The sequence below is a fragment of the Clarias gariepinus genome, chromosome 16, assembly GCF_024256425.1.
Source record: "Clarias gariepinus isolate MV-2021 ecotype Netherlands chromosome 16, CGAR_prim_01v2, whole genome shotgun sequence".
NCBI classification, from domain to species: domain Eukaryota; kingdom Metazoa; phylum Chordata; class Actinopteri; order Siluriformes; family Clariidae; genus Clarias; species Clarias gariepinus.
This window is the reverse complement of record NC_071115.1, coordinates 8,574,525-8,590,576: the sequence shown is the minus strand read 5'-3', so window position 1 is coordinate 8,590,576 and position 16,052 is coordinate 8,574,525. Positions and strand designations below refer to the sequence as shown.

The following is a 16,052-nucleotide window of genomic DNA, read 5'->3' as shown; positions in this document are numbered from 1 at the left end:
GCAATTATGCAGATATCTATCTGGTTAAAGTGTCATATGTCAGTTGGGATGAAATATGTTACTTAAGTAAGTTTATTTAAGATCTGCTTCATTTTTTTACACTGCCTGACACAAAACAAAAAGTAGTTTTGCTCTAAATGTTTACAGATTTTATTTCCAAAAGTAATCAATATACAGTCCATGCTTTAAGTGATTTTGTAACATAGTGGAACTTTGCTGAACAGTGTCATTTATGATTAAAGACTTGAACATACCATCAAGAGCCTGGCTTTACCCCTACACATTACAACACCCAGTAATGCCAAAAGTGGACACAAGCCACAGGTAAGATCCCAAACTGCTCATTTAAATGGGTGTGTAAATGTTGGCTGAAGGAACTACCATGGCCGTAAAAGTAGAAATAAATACAATGGTCATCATTTCCTTCCATGCACCATAATTGGACTACAGAGGTTCCTAGATGGACGAATGCATCCTCCCTACAAAATGATTGACTTGTTTTTGCTAATTCAATATATTTTCATTTATTCATAATTGAATTTTCTAAAAAAAATTGTCTATTTGAGAATAGCTTGTTTAATGAACGGTCTAGTGTTTAGCCATTTTAATGAACGCTTTACCTCTGTGCAGAGCATAACAGCGTCCCCTGTTGCCTCCTAATCACAGGTGAAGGTGGAGTATCAGTGTACTGAAAAAACTCCTCTGTATTGCAATCATTCAGGAATTCAACAGACATAACAAGGGCAAGATATAGTTGGTTAGATTTTGTTCAGACCTTGAGTTAGAACATACTGTTTCCCATGGACGTGACTTTACTTGCTGGGAAAGATGACCAAAACTAATTCACTGAAAAAAGGACGAACAAGAGATAAAGTTGAGTAGTTAATTTAAGGGAGTAATGTGAGATGGGTTATTTATGTTGACTTGAATTTATGAACTAATTTTAAATAATTTTAATATATTAAATATACTAGCGTTCAGAAACAGTTTTGGTATAATATAATATAATATATGCCTGTAGTGAGTGAATGTTGACCAGAGGTCATACCACTGTTATAAAAAAATGGTCAATCCTTAGTTGGACTACAGGGGTTCCTAAGATGGGTGGATACAGATAGGTTTATATTGTATTGATGCACATTTAATTCACTGAAGAATCAAAATTGTATACGTTATCTTGTAATTATCCCTACTGTCTCATAATTATGTATGACTCTAGTTATTAAAAAAATTAAAAACAACTCATTAATAACATGCAACTTGCTTCTGTGGTGTTGAATCAGTATCTAAGTTAGTAGATAACTAAGTCAATAGGTTCATTAAATTGATGTAAGACGGTTTTCCTAAGAAACTAAATGTAAACAAGTTATATAAAGTCTTTATGAAAATGAAAGCAGCCTCAGCAGTAAAGTGATTCGGCTTTGACTTAAAGAAGAAAGAAAGAGACAATTATCATCACATTGAACTACACAACAATGAACACTGATTTAATACTTCATTTCATAGCTTGTGGAGGCTTTTTGGAATTGCGGCTCTGCCTCTATCATAAACACCACAGATTTGTTTCAAAAAGGCACTGAGCAGTTAGATTTGTGTACGTGCTTTATTTTTGTTTTTGTCTGCCTGATGACAAATTAAAGCATAATTAATTTAGGCATAAAGCATAAGCATAAAGCATAAGTCAGATTGAATTTACCTTGATTTAAGTCAACTATACAATCAGTACAGTAATGTAACTGCTATTTTTGTCTTAACATATAATGTATTTTGCAAATGAATAGTGACATATACAGTAAGCTAATTAGTGTGCACTTCTTCCCCTGTAGCCAACTCATGTCTAGAAACCTGGACATTCCACTAAATTACGGTATAAATTAAAAATGAGCTGCAATTCTGGAATATATAATTTTTTTATTTCAATCGGAAAACATTTTGGTTATACATTTGCATCCATGTAGAACATGATTTATTCTTTTTACATGTAAGCATGTGTTATAAGCAAGACAGTAGGCATGTTTTAAAATATAAGAGTTTGCAGTACAACAATCTCATTCAAGAGGATAGAACTGATTGAATCTAGGCCATATTGCAAAACTTCACTGCATAAAATGAAACTGTACACCTTGATCCTGAGGTGCGCTCTTATTTCTGTGCGTCTGCATTCTCATCAGGTGAGAATATAAACTTACTCATGGCTCGGATGTATTGTGAACCATCGAGAGCTGTGAGCTTGAGGCTACTCAGAGGGAGAAGAGCGCTGTTAGTGTAGTATCTGAAGACGGGACTCTGAGCCTGGATCACCTCCATATAGACCTAAAGGACAACCAGAGGAGATGTAGAATAAAAATATATACTACTGTACAGTATATGCTGAGAAATAGATGGTATAGAGTATATATTATATCCAATCTGAAACACACTGTACTTCACACTATACAAAAATGTGGATTTCTTTTTGCAGTCAGCATCATAATGTATTTACTGTACATCCTGTCTCTACACCTGGGCTCACCTGAATGATATCTTCAGTGTCCTGTGCTGCATTCTGAAACATTTTCTTGCAGTGCTGCAGGTACCTCTCATATAGATGCCGTGTGTGTGCGTCCACCTCCACAGACTCGTCACTCAAGTCTGTCTTCTTCAGGTTCCTCAAGAAGTCAGTGTTCACCGGCCCACACTCTATCAGACTCACACTGCATGGCGAGAAAATGTATAGAGTACATAGTGCATAGTATAGAACTGTAGAGTTCCAGACAATAATTTGAAAGACGTATAGATCATACATCGGACTAATGTGTAGGACTTAAATCTTGGAATTAAGTATTTAGTATTATGTTTGTAGTGTTCGAGTTTCATAGAAAGAGTTCGTATTTGTCAGTAACACTTCAATACATAGAGAGAACTCACGGAATATTAAACTGTTGTAGCAGGATGGCCAGACTCTCACAGACACCCTCTACTGCAAATTTGCTGGCGCAGTACACCTCATTAAAGGGAAGACCTGAGATAGACACAAACAATGTCAAACAAAGGTTTGTCAAAAGCTTTCACTCCAAAAGACGCAAAAGTATTTTATTTATTCATTTTTTATTTCTCACCTTGTAGCCCTCCCATACTGCCTGTGACCAGGATCCGTCCTTGTCTCCTCCTCTTCATGTCGGGTAGGAAGGTCTGGATGGTGCGGATTGTACCCAACAGATTCACCTCTAAGATTCCTCTCATAAGGTCTTCTGATTGTGCTTCCAGGGGGCCCATCAGCCCCACACCTGCATTACACACTGAGAGAGAGAAAGAGAGAGAGAGAGAGAGAGAGAACATCAGACAATTAATATCAGAAATGTAAAAAAATAAATCAATTCCTTTAAGATTCTTTGGATAGTTAGGATTTTTTTTTTTTTTAAATAAACCTAATAACTTCTATTTGCAATCATTTTTAATGGGAAAAACCCTTGAAGGTTTGGTAAAGGTTTTGGATTGCACACAGAGGGAAACTGATTAATAGGGTTATGTCCATAAATTTAATGAAATTTCCTTAGAATTAGGTAAAAATGCTTTGCAACTTTTATAAACTCATTGCTTTCTCATTCTGCTGATAGACTGTAATTCCATGATGGTTTATAATAATATGAATGTTTATAAAATGCAAACCACTGTAAAAAAATTTCAAAGTGAGGATAGAAAAGGTTTTGTTCTATGCCTTATTTTGTTCTCTCACCCAGGATGTCCACTCGGCCCTCGGTGATGCTTCTTTGGACCATCTTTATGGACTGCTGGTTTGTGATGTCCATCTGCAGAACAGCCATGGTGTCGTTGTGTAGGTCCCTCACACTCTCCAGCAAGCGCTGCTTCTTATCAAGATTACGCATGGTGGCATAAACTAAACAACATCCACAAAGCAAAAGAGTTCCATCTAACAATAATAATAAAAATTTAAATAATAATAATAATAATACACAACAGCAGACAAATCCAGATACAAGTCCAGCACATTAATCATTCAGTGAATATTTACCTTTGTATGTTTTAGATGGATCTGATGCGAGGTGTATGGCTAGACTGAGCCCGATTCCTGACGAGCAGCCGGTGATGAGAACTACCTTCTGCTCCATCAGAACCACTCCAAAGTTTGTTCACAGTGCCAGAGAAGGAAAAAGATAGAGCAACAGGGCAGAGCATGCGAGCAGGAATGCTGGTAACGGTTGCAGGAGGTGAGATGTTTTTCTCAGCTGCTGGCTGTTGTGTCTTTTCCTTTCAAACACTGGAAGGATGTTTTAGGATTCCTTACGATTACAAGGTCAACTTAAAAGCAAACATTTTGGGTTTTACATTTGCACTGCTTAAATAGCCACACAGGTGCACTGCACACACAAGTCGTTTTTCTCTCTCTTTTTTGAACAGTTTCTGTTTCTTTGTCTATACTGTATCTCTAGGTAAAGCACAAAATGTACTGAAATGTAGAAATAGACCAAAAAAATTAAACTTCTAAAATTATAGCATTAAATACAAATTAAAAGCAACAATTAAATCATTTATTTAACCTAATCAACTTGAATGAAAGAATAATTTAAGGGGAAATTTTGCGGAAAGGAACAACATCTATACAAAAACACATTCTCTCTCTCTCTCTCTCTCTCTATATATATATATATATATATATATATATATATATATACACACACACATACATACACACTACCGTTTTAAAGGTTGGGGTCACTTTCTAACTCCATGATCGTTCCTGATTTTTATTTCTTTCTACATTGTAAAGGAATGCTGAAGGTGTCCAAAAAATGCATTAATCTCCTTTGAACAGTTAATGGTGAGATGTTTCTGCTACTTATGCTCTGTAAAGACTTCATAAGGTCTCTAATCTGAGCTGCTGTTAATTGGTCATTTTTACCTGTAAATGAACTTCTCGTCTGCGGCAGAAGTAGGTCTCGCCCTCCTGGGATGGCCTTCATGAGAGCCAGTTTCATTATGGTGCTTGACGGATTTTGCAAATGCACTTGACAATACTGTTCTTGCAAGAACTATTACAGAAAGTCTGACCTCTGTGTCTTAAAATAACAACTAACTGTTGTTTTTCTTGTTGTTACGTAATTACCTAATTCCATATGTGTTATTTTATAGTTTTGAAATCTCCAGTATTGTTGTAGAATGTAGAAAATAAATCACAAAACAAAAACAAAGAAATTAGTAAGTGACCCCAAACTTTTGAATGGTAGTACAGTATATAGCGATGCACATAGATACACATAGCGATGTGATACAAGAAGTCATAAAATATAATAGTGCTATTTAACGAAATTCAAGATTTTTTTTTTTTCAAACTATTACTACATTGGGTCAAACAGACCCTAGCAGTCGGAAAATAAAACCTCTGCCATGGAGTCAGCAACAATGAGCTAATACTGCCCTCAGCTGTCCATATTTATTAACTATATTCTTGCTACTATTTATTTTTTATTCATCTTTTTGACCGCTTAATCCTGTACATGGTTGCAAGGGGTCTGGAGCCTATCCCAGTCAACTTAGGGTACAAGATGGGGTACACCCTGGACAGGGTGCCAATCCATCATAGGGCACTTACACACACATATAATGGGCAATTTTAGAATGCCAATTAACCTTTTGGAGGAAACCAGAGCACCCGGTAATCCTTGACCTTGGAATAATCAAGGTCAATGGTTTCTCATGTGTCTCGGGAGAGAACGCTCGGGACAGGGCACCAGGTTTGACATTCTTGGTGCTGGGTCTGTAAGACAAGAGAAATTGGAATCTATTAAAAAACAGATCCATCACTTCTGCTAAAAGATGAGCCGTTTAGCCTGCTGGAGATATTCCAGGTTTATGTGGTTTGTGAGAACACAGAAAGGGTGCTGAGCCCCATCAAGCCAATGGCGCCAAGGACAAGAAGAGCTCCAACGTAAATTTTACCGCTAGCAACTCTTAATCCTCTATGTGGTAGTTGCGCTCAGCAACAAATTATGCTCATAATCCAAGGTTCCACTGTACTGAGTTTTATAAGATTTGAAGCACAAACACTGGCTTTTTCTTATGTGACTTTAATAAACACACTTTATATTAAAATAAAATGCTCATTCTTGCTTAATTGTTTGTATCATTTTATTACAATGTAACAATTACTTACATCACATCATGGAAATTGACAGATCAGAATATTTTATATCAATTCAGTTTAGTGAATATTTTTTATTAAGTGGTATTACAAAATTCTATCTATATAATTTTTAGGAAAATAAAAAACTGGTAAGGATCAAATGTTTAAAAACCACAAAGAACTATCTCGTACCAGTGTAAGAATGTAACAAAATATAGCATGGGACGCATTATTTACACTGTACCCAGCATAACAAACACAATTGCATTTAAAATATTTTTATATGTAGCCGACTCACTTATGACTAATATAATAAATAACTTTCTTATGATTTCTTTACTCCCTCATGAAATAAATACTTTATAAACTTATTTTTAATGGAAATCAAACAATTCAATCAATATAGCAATAATTAATAAACCCTAAAGGGATCACTTTAATCATGAGCGCTCTGTAATCCAGACTAAATTATAAATAAATTTTATAAATCTAAAAAGATGGGCACTTTATACTAAAATAAAATTATTATTGTCGCTTAATTGTTTGTCTCATTTTATTACAATTTAACAATGAGTCATTTACCACAAAGTTCAGTAAATAATGTTTATTGATTATTATAAAATTTCTATCTGAATAATTTCTCAGGAAAATCCAAAGTAGTAAATTTTAAATGAGAAAACTAAAAAAGTACCTTGTACCAGTGTAAGAATGTAGCAACATTATAGCATGGCTATATAATATCTAACTATTCAACTATTCAACATCAAGCATTCAAGCATTTCACTGCATATCGTACTGTGTATGACTGTGTACGTGACAAATAAAATTTGAATTAGAATTTTGAACTTGGAATCATTGTCAGCATAAAACAGTAACAGATTTGTTAGCTGTTAACGAAAATACACAAATACAAACCCAAACTAAGATCTACAGCATAACTACTTGTAGCTCCAGGTTTATTTGGCACAAGTTAAGTACAATATTATATCTTGTATGAGAAACATATTAGTTACGTCCTGCATGTAACCATTTTATAGTAAATAACATTACTTGTACATAGACGTCGACTTAAGTCCATATAAGTTATTTTTAATCCACTTCTTCAATAGTTGGTCCCTGGCTGTTTGCTCCTGAAGCGGATCGTGCCTGAGCTCCACAGCTTCCCGCTGGCATCCCTCCCTGGTACAGCTTAGTAATGATGGGGTTGCAGACTTTCTCCAGTTCCTTCTGCCTATGTTCAAACTCTTCCTTTTCTGCCAGCTGGTTGTTCTCCAGCCAGGTAATGGCCTCGTTACACTTCTCAATTACTTTCTTCTTGTCATCTTCACTGATTTTGCCTTTCAAGCTTTCATCTTCCACACTGTTTTTCAGCATATGACTCCAGGGAGTTCTTGGCTGCAATCTTTTCTCTCTGAAGATCATCCTCTGCTTTGTACTTATCTGCTTCCTGCACCATCCTCTCAATGTCCTCCTTGCTTAGCCTGCCCTTGTCATTGGTGATGGTGATCTTGTTCTCTTTGCCGGTGCTTTTGTCCACAGCAGACATGTTCAGAATGCCGTTGGCATCGATGTCAAAGGTCACTTCGATCTGAGGAACTCCACGAGGTGCGGGTGGGATGCCCGTCAGATCAAACTTTCCGAGCAGGTTGTTGTCTTTGGTCATGGCTCTCTCACCTTCATACACCTGGATCAAAACCCCGGGCTGGTTGTCTGCGTAGGTGCTGAAGATTTGTGTCTGTTTTGTGGGGATGGTGGTGTTGCGTTTGATGAGAGGGGTCATGACTCCTCCTGCTGTCTCAATGCCAAGGGACAGTGGAGCCACATCCAGCAGCAGCAGGTCTTGGACGTTTCCAGAGGTGTCACCCATGAGGATGGCCGCCTGAACTGCAGCACCATAAGCCACCGCCTCGTCTGGATTAATGCTTTTGTTCAGCTCCCGTCCATTAAAGAAGTCCTGCAGAAGTTTCTGGATCTTGGGGATTCTCGTAGAACCTCCAACCAGGACAACTTCATGGATCTGGGATTTGTCCATCTTGGCATCTCTCAGGGCTTTCTCCACTGGCTCTAGTGTTCCTCTGAACAGATCTGAACACAACTCTTCAAAGCGTGCTCTTGTGATGGAGGTGTAAAAGTCGGTGCCTTCATACAGGGAGTCGATTTCGATGCTGGCTTGAGAGCTGGAGGACAGGGTTCTTTTGGCTCTTTCATATGCTGTACGCAGCCTTCTCAAGGCTCGCTTGTTCTGGCTGATGTCTTTCTTGTGCTTCCTCTTGAATTCCTCCACAAAATGGTTGACCATACGGTTGTCAAAGTCTTCTCCACCTAGGTGAGTGTCTCCTGCTGTGGACTTCACTTCAAAGATGCCGTCTTCAATGGTTAGGATGGACACATCGAAGGTACCACCTCCCAGGTCAAAGATCAGGACATTGCGCTCTCCTTTCTTGCTTTTGTCCAGGCCGTAGGCGATCGCTGCAGCTGTGGGCTCATTGATGATCCTCAGGACGTTCAGTCCAGCAATCACTCCAGCGTCTTTAGTGGCCTGTCTCTGAGAGTCGTTGAAGTAGGCAGGAACAGTTATAACGGCATTTGTCACCTTCTGTCCCAGATAGGCCTCAGCGATTTCCTTCATTTTCACAAGAACCATGGAGGAGATCTCTTCAGGGTTAAAGGATTTCTTCTCTCCTTTGTACTCGACTTGAACCTTCGTCTTGCCTCCATCGCTTGTCACTTGGAAAGGCCAGTGCTTCATGTCAGACTGTACGACTGGATCGTCAAACTTCCTGCCAATCAGCAGCTTGGCATCAAACACTGTGTTGTTGGGGTTAATGGCCACTTGGTTTTTTGCGGCATCTCCGATCAGTCTCTCTGTGTCTGTGAAGGCCACGTAGCTGGGTGTTGTTCTGTTTCCCTGGTCATTAGCAATGATCTCCACTTTTCCATGCTGAAACACCCCCACACAGGAGTAGGTGGTGCCCAGGTCAATCCCAATAGCAACTCCTTTAGCAGATGACATCTTGATTGTTTTGTCAAATATCTAGAAATTACATAGACAAAAAAAAAAAAAAAGCCAGGTCAGTGACATGTAACATACATTTATACATATAACAAATTTTAGCTAGTTAAATATTAAATGATGTTTAAATCAAACACAGAAACACACAACTGTCTACAACTGTTTATTATTTGAGCTCCCCAATTTCAAAATTTCAGTTATTACATAAATTATGATTTATTCTTCCACTAAAAGAAAATTATTTTTTAAAAGTTTTACACAGTACATAATACTATACTGTCCAGTAACCTGATAACTAATATGTGTTTTAAAAAGATTACAAATCCTGTCATATAACGGCATTAATAATAATGATAATAAATAGTACTTACAGTTCTTAGACTCCTGTAATATATGAAGATTATGTGTCTCTTATTCAATCTGACTCAGTGGTCCTCTCTGGTGCTGCAGCTCTCACTAGTCGTAGACGGCTGTTTGTTGCACGCGCTTTCATTCTTGCTTTTATACTCACCAGAAGACTCAGCCAATCGCCTCTCGCTCTTTCTAGACGCTTCTCCAAAGCTCGTGAGAAACCGACCAATCAGAGGTTACCCGCCTAACTAAATCCCGCCCACCTCCTGTTCAGGAACATACCATTCTACCCGGAACAGAGGAGAAATTTCTAGAGAGTTCGGGACCGTTTCTCTTTTCTGTTACTGCATGATCTGATGTAAAGTATAGATCCCAAGATATAATGTAAAGACACAAATACAAAATAGAAAAAGTTTGGAAACCACCTGACATGTAGCAGAAATGTTTGCAATATTAGTTGTTAATATTATTACTTTTAAATAGATAAGCACAATGTCTGTATGTAAAGCATACTATAAAAATGGATGTTATATTTCATACTCATAAGGGATTGTCTGTATCTATCTATCTATCTATCTATCTATCTATCTATCTATCTATCTATCTATGAATTTTCTCATACTAAAAATTTAAATTAGAACCACTCATCAATCATCATCCAAGCCTTTCTGTAACTGACATGATTTTATATAAATTGTAATTAATATTAAAATTCCCATCATATTAACTGACTGACTAAAAATAATTGTTTAAAATTAGCTCAACAAGTTTAAATCAGTTCATTGAAGGTAAATGAATTAAGTATTCATCCACCATATCTGTGCATTTACCATTATAGAAAATATCATGCAGACAATGTACATATTTATGTTTCTTTTTATGGCTAATAATAAATGTTTTTAAATAAAGATAACTTTTCCACTGGTTCAAGTACACATTGCAACATTAGAGTATGAAGACAAATGGAAATGTGCCAGAATCATAGTTCAATTCCTTTTCTTTCTACTTTGTGAACAATTTCACTATTCTTCAGCAGTCTGTTTAGAGCACAGTGGTACCTTTAATTAAATAAACCCATATTTAGACAAAGCCATAATGAGATTAGATTAGATTAGATTAGATTCAACAATATTGTCATTGTGTAAAGGTCATGTATAAAGACAATGAAGACCTATTACAGTAAATACAAAATGCAGTAAAATAACTTGATGGGTACATATTAACACACACAGACACAAATCGCAAAAGTCCTCTAAATGTACTTCAATTTACAATTTACAAGTTAAATCAATCAAGTGGCAATTTGCCAAACTGCACTAGTGTATGCCTACACATAAATACACATAAAACTAAAGGTTTTTCATCAAACAATTTAATCTCATTTTAGAAAGAAATATACAGTATAATGTAACCATCCCGTAATACTCTTTCTTTAAGGAAAAAATTGAGGGTGTTGACTCCGGTGACCCAGACAGCGGCTCTAGGGCTCTAGGCTGTTGGTTTGGGAATTTGACAATCCGGGTTTGAGCCCTGCCATTAGTGAGGTGCCACACCCCATATTACCCAGCCACTGCATGCAGTGTTGGTCGTAAGCCAGGATGAAATGCAAAGGTTGTGACTGAAACGGTGTCCGGCGTGATGGCTTCTTGATGGGAGCAGTTTTAAGAAAGTAATTTTTTTTTTATGAAAAAAAAGTGATATGAGAGTTATTTGCAATTATATAATTTGTATAAGATGATTTTTTTTGCCAACCAGAAGGTGTCTGAAGAGATACTGTAACTGATCCTCATTTTATTTTATGATTTACCTTTTTAACGTCAGACTAGTATGAGTTATCATTTATCAGCATATTATATGGTATACTCAAGCCTAGCTAAGTTTTAGTTAAAATGTAGATTGACAGTTTAAATTATTACTGTATTTCAAAAATGATATTAGATAGTGAAACATGATATAAACATATACTGACATTTATAAGAGTTGAAGCACAAACAATGGCTTTTTTACGTGACTTTAATTAACACACTTTATAATAATAAAATAAAATGCTCATTCTTACTTAATTGTTTGTATAATTTTATTGCAATATACAGTAACTATGACTTATACGTGACATCATGGAAATTCACAGATCAGCACAATTTACACTTTTTCCAGTTTAGTGACTATTGTTTATTAAGTGTTATTACAAAATTTTATTCATATAACTATATGAAACTATATATATAACTATAGTCTATCTATATAACTTTTCAGGAAAATCGAAGTGGTAAAAATTAAATGCTGAATGTTTAAAATCTACAAAGAACTATCGTGTACCAGTTTAAGAATGTAACAAAATATAGCATGGGATGCACTATTCAACATACCCAGCATAAAACACATTTGCATTTAAGTGATTTTGTATGTAGCCTACTCAATTATGACCAGAATGATAACTATTTTTATAATTTCTTTACTCTCTTATGAAATAAATACTTTTTAAACGTACTTTTGATGGAAAGCAAATAATTCCTAAAATTATTTCATATAATATTTCATAAAAGCCCAGATGGTTTATTATATATACATGATGTCAATTCTGTACACACAATGTAAATTCTGAATACATACAAACCATAAAATGGGAATTAGAAAAGATGCCAAACTGTGCTAGAAACTGTAGATCAACACTGACCCCTGCTGTCCAAATCAACCACGATAATGTCATTACTGTGTGCTAATCAAATAAGCATCACATAATCATATAGTGACTTATGCAAATTGTAAAACATTTATACTAAATTACCACTTTATAGTAAAATAAAAAAAACACTGTTGCGTAATTGTTTGTCTCATTTTATTACAATTTAACAATGAGTCATACACTGCAGATTTTTCACAGTTCAATAAATATTGTTTATTGATCATTATAAAATTCTATCTAAATAATTTGTCCGAAAAAATTTTAAGTGGTAAAGTTCAAATGCTGACTAAAAAACTAAAAAGGTACATTGTACCAGTGTAACAATTTAGCAACATTTAAGCATGGCACGAACTTTTCAACATCATCGCCAGCATAAAACAGTAACAGATTTGTATGTAAATTATTTTACATGTAGCACATGCATGTAAGACTACAATAAAATAACTAGAAATAAATATTTTATAATTTCTTTATTCTCATAAAACAATTATACAATTATGTCAAATTTAAAGTGCATAAACAAAAATACCCATACACACAAACTAATATTTACACCATAACTTCTAGTACAGTAGCTCCAGGGTTATTTGGCCCCAAGTTTGTTACAATATTAAATCTTATATGAGAAACATATTAGTTTGGTCTTGCATGTAACCATTTTACAGTGAATAACATTACTTGTAAATAAAAGTCCACTTAAGTTCATTCAAGTTATTTTTAATCCACTTCTTCAATAGTTGGTCCCTGGCTGTTCGCTCCTGAAGCGGATCGTGCCTGAGCTCCACAGCTTCCCGCTGGCATCCCTCCCTGGTACAGCTTAGTGATGATGGGGTTGCAGACTTTCTCCAGTTCCTTCTGTTTATGTTCAAACTCTTCCTTTTCTGCCAGCTGGTTGTTCTCCAGCCAGGTAATGGCCTCGTTACACTTGTCAATTACTTTCTTCTTGTCTTCTTCACTGATTTTGCCTTTCGAACTTTCATCTTCCACACTGTTTTTCATGTGAAAAGCATATGACTCCAGGGAGTTCTTGGCTGCAATCTTTTCCCTCTGAAGATCATCCTCTGCTTTGTACTTATCTGCTTCCTGCACCATCCTCTCAATGTCCTCCTTGCTCAGCCTGCCCTTGTCATTGGTGATGGTAATCTTGTTCTCTTTGCCGGTGCTTTTGTCCACAGCAGACACGTTCAGAATGCCGTTGGCATCGATGTCAAAGGTCACTTCGATCTGAGGAACTCCACGAGGTGCGGGTGGGATGCCCGTCAGATCAAACTTTCCGAGCAGGTTGTTGTCTTTGGTCATGGCTCTCTCACCTTCATACACCTGAATCAAAACCCCCGGCTGGTTGTCTGCGTAGGTGCTGAAGATTTGTGTCTGTTTTGTGGGGATGGTGGTGTTGCGTTTGATGAGAGGGGTCATGACTCCTCCTGCTGTCTCAATGCCAAGGGACAGTGGAGCCACATCCAGCAGCAGCAGGTCTTGGACGTTTCCAGAGGTGTCACCCATGAGGATGGCCGCCTGAACTGCAGCACCATAAGCCACCGCCTCGTCTGGATTAATGCTTTTGTTCAGCTCCCGTCCATTAAAGAAGTCCTGCAGAAGTTTCTGGATCTTGGGGATTCTCGTAGAACCTCCAACCAGGACAACTTCATGGATCTGGGATTTGTCCATCTTGGCATCTCTCAGGGCTTTCTCCACTGGCTCTAGTGTTCCTCTGAACAGATCTGAACACAACTCTTCAAAGCGTGCTCTCGTGATGGAGGTGTAAAAGTCGGTGCCTTCATACAGGGAGTCGATTTCGATGCTGGCTTGAGAGCTGGAGGACAGGGTTCTCTTGGCTCTTTCACATGCTGTCCGCAGCCTTCTCAAGGCTCGCTTGTTCTGGCTGATGTCTTTCTTGTGCTTCCTCTTGAATTCCTCCACAAAATGGTTGATCATACGGTTGTCAAAGTCCTCTCCACCTAGGTGAGTGTCTCCTGCTGTGGACTTCACTTCAAAGATGCCGTCTTCAATGGTTAGGATGGACACATCGAAGGTACCACCTCCCAGGTCAAAGATCAGGACATTGCGCTCTCCTTTCTTGCTTTTGTCCAGGCCGTAGGCGATCGCTGCAGCTGTGGGCTCATTGATGATCCTCAGGACGTTCAGTCCAGCAATCACTCCAGCGTCTTTAGTGGCCTGTCTCTGAGAGTCGTTGAAGTAGGCAGGAACAGTTATAACGGCATTTGTCACCTTCTGTCCCAGATAGGCCTCAGCGATTTCCTTCATTTTCACAAGAACCATGGAGGAGATCTCTTCAGGGTTAAAGGATTTCTTCTCTCCTTTGTACTCGACTTGAACCTTCGTCTTGCCTCCATCGCTTGTCACTTGGAAAGGCCAGTGCTTCATGTCAGACTGTACGACTGGATCGTCAAACTTCCTGCCAATCAGCCGCTTGGCATCAAACACTGTGTTGTTGGGGTTAATGGCCACTTGGTTTTTTGCGGCATCTCCGATCAGTCTCTCTGTGTCTGTGAAGGCCACGTAGCTGGGTGTTGTTCTGTTTCCCTGGTCATTAGCAATGATCTCCACTTTTCCATGCTGAAACACCCCCACACAGGAGTAGGTGGTGCCCAGGTCAATCCCAATAGCAACTCCTTTAGCAGATGACATCTTGATTGTTTTGTCAAATATCTAGAAATTACATAGACAAAAAAAAAAAAAAAAGCCAGGTCAGTGACATGTAACATACATTTATACATATAACAAATTTTAGCTAGTTAAATATTAAATGATGTTTAAATCAAACACAGAAACACACAACTGTCTACAACTGTTTATTATTTGAGCTCCCCAATTTCAAAATTTCAGTTATTACATAAATTATGATTTATTCTTCCACTAAAAGAAAATTATTTTTTAAAAGTTTTACACAGTACATAATACTATACTGTCCAGTAACCTGATAACTAATATGTGTTTTAAAAAGATTATTAATAATAATGATAATAAATAGTACTTACAGTTCTTAGACTCCTGTAATATATGAAGATTATGTGACTCTTATTCAATCTGACTCAGTGGTCCTCTCTGGTGCTGCAGCTCTCACTAGTCGTAGACGGCTGTTTGTTGCACGCGCTTTCATTCTTGCTTTTATACTCACCAGCAGACTCAGCCAATCGCCTCTCGCTATTTCTAGACGCTTCTCCAAAGCTCGTGAGAAACCGACCAATCAGAGGTTACCCGCCTAACTAAATCCCGCCCACCTCCTGTTCAGGAACATACCATTCTACCCGGAACAGAGGAGAAATTTCTAGAGAGTTCGGGACCGTTTCTCTTTTCTGTTACTGCATGATCAGATGTATAGATTCCAAAACATAATGCAATGACACAAGGTTTTCTTAAAATACACAAAAAGAAAACCGAAACATTCTGGAAACCACTTGATATGTAGCAGGATCTTTTGCAGATTGTTAATATTAAGATAAGAGAAAATATCCCTTGTTTCGTCACACAGCGGGGAAATATCTTTGTTACAGCAGCGAAGAAAAAAAAATTGTGCAAATAAAAAATGGGGCCAGTATAGTGCATAAATAGCCTATAAAAGAAAAAGTGAAGACAAAACAATAAATTCACTTTCAAACAAACAAATTGCACTAGTTTCAATAAATTGCACAGGGATAATATTGCACAGTTTAAAATGTTATGCACAGTTCTGTTGCAATGAATTGCACTAGAATAATGTTGCTGTTTCAAATTGTGTTATTGCACAGTTGCTATTACACCCAAATCTAAGATATTATAACTGTATTGTAGGATAGTATTTTAATGTCAAATTTAAGATATTGTAATTATTGTAAACATTCAGATATTGTAACAGTATTATTAAAGTATTATTACTTTTA

The 16,052-nt window shown here is 37.1% G+C and overlaps 2 protein-coding genes and 1 pseudogene across 2 annotated transcripts; all 3 read right to left on the bottom strand.

Annotated features, from left to right (window-relative positions):
- Window positions 1-1,926: 1,926 nt before the first annotated feature.
- Window positions 1,927-4,148, bottom strand: hsd17b1 (hydroxysteroid (17-beta) dehydrogenase 1). Its single transcript, XM_053515170.1, has 6 exons — window positions 4,013-4,148; window positions 3,716-3,877; window positions 3,099-3,278; window positions 2,908-3,001; window positions 2,513-2,693; window positions 1,927-2,313 (listed from the first exon to the last, which is right to left on the bottom strand). Exons 1-6 carry the CDS (start codon window positions 4,107-4,109, stop codon window positions 2,143-2,145), a joined length of 885 nt encoding a protein of 294 aa, XP_053371145.1. The 5' UTR covers window positions 4,110-4,148; the 3' UTR covers window positions 1,927-2,142.
- Window positions 4,149-6,920: 2,772 nt separating this feature from the next.
- Window positions 6,921-9,598, bottom strand: LOC128544870 (heat shock 70 kDa protein 1-like; annotated as a pseudogene).
- A 3,257-nt stretch (window positions 9,599-12,855) lies between these two features.
- Window positions 12,856-15,263, bottom strand: LOC128545037 (heat shock 70 kDa protein 1-like). Its single transcript, XM_053515374.1, has 2 exons — window positions 15,171-15,263; window positions 12,856-14,841 (listed from the first exon to the last, which is right to left on the bottom strand). The coding sequence occupies exon 2, from the start codon at window positions 14,818-14,820 to the stop codon at window positions 12,889-12,891; it is 1,932 nt and encodes a 643-aa protein (XP_053371349.1). The 5' UTR covers window positions 14,821-14,841; window positions 15,171-15,263; the 3' UTR covers window positions 12,856-12,888.
- Between the last annotated feature and the right edge of the window lie 789 nt (window positions 15,264-16,052).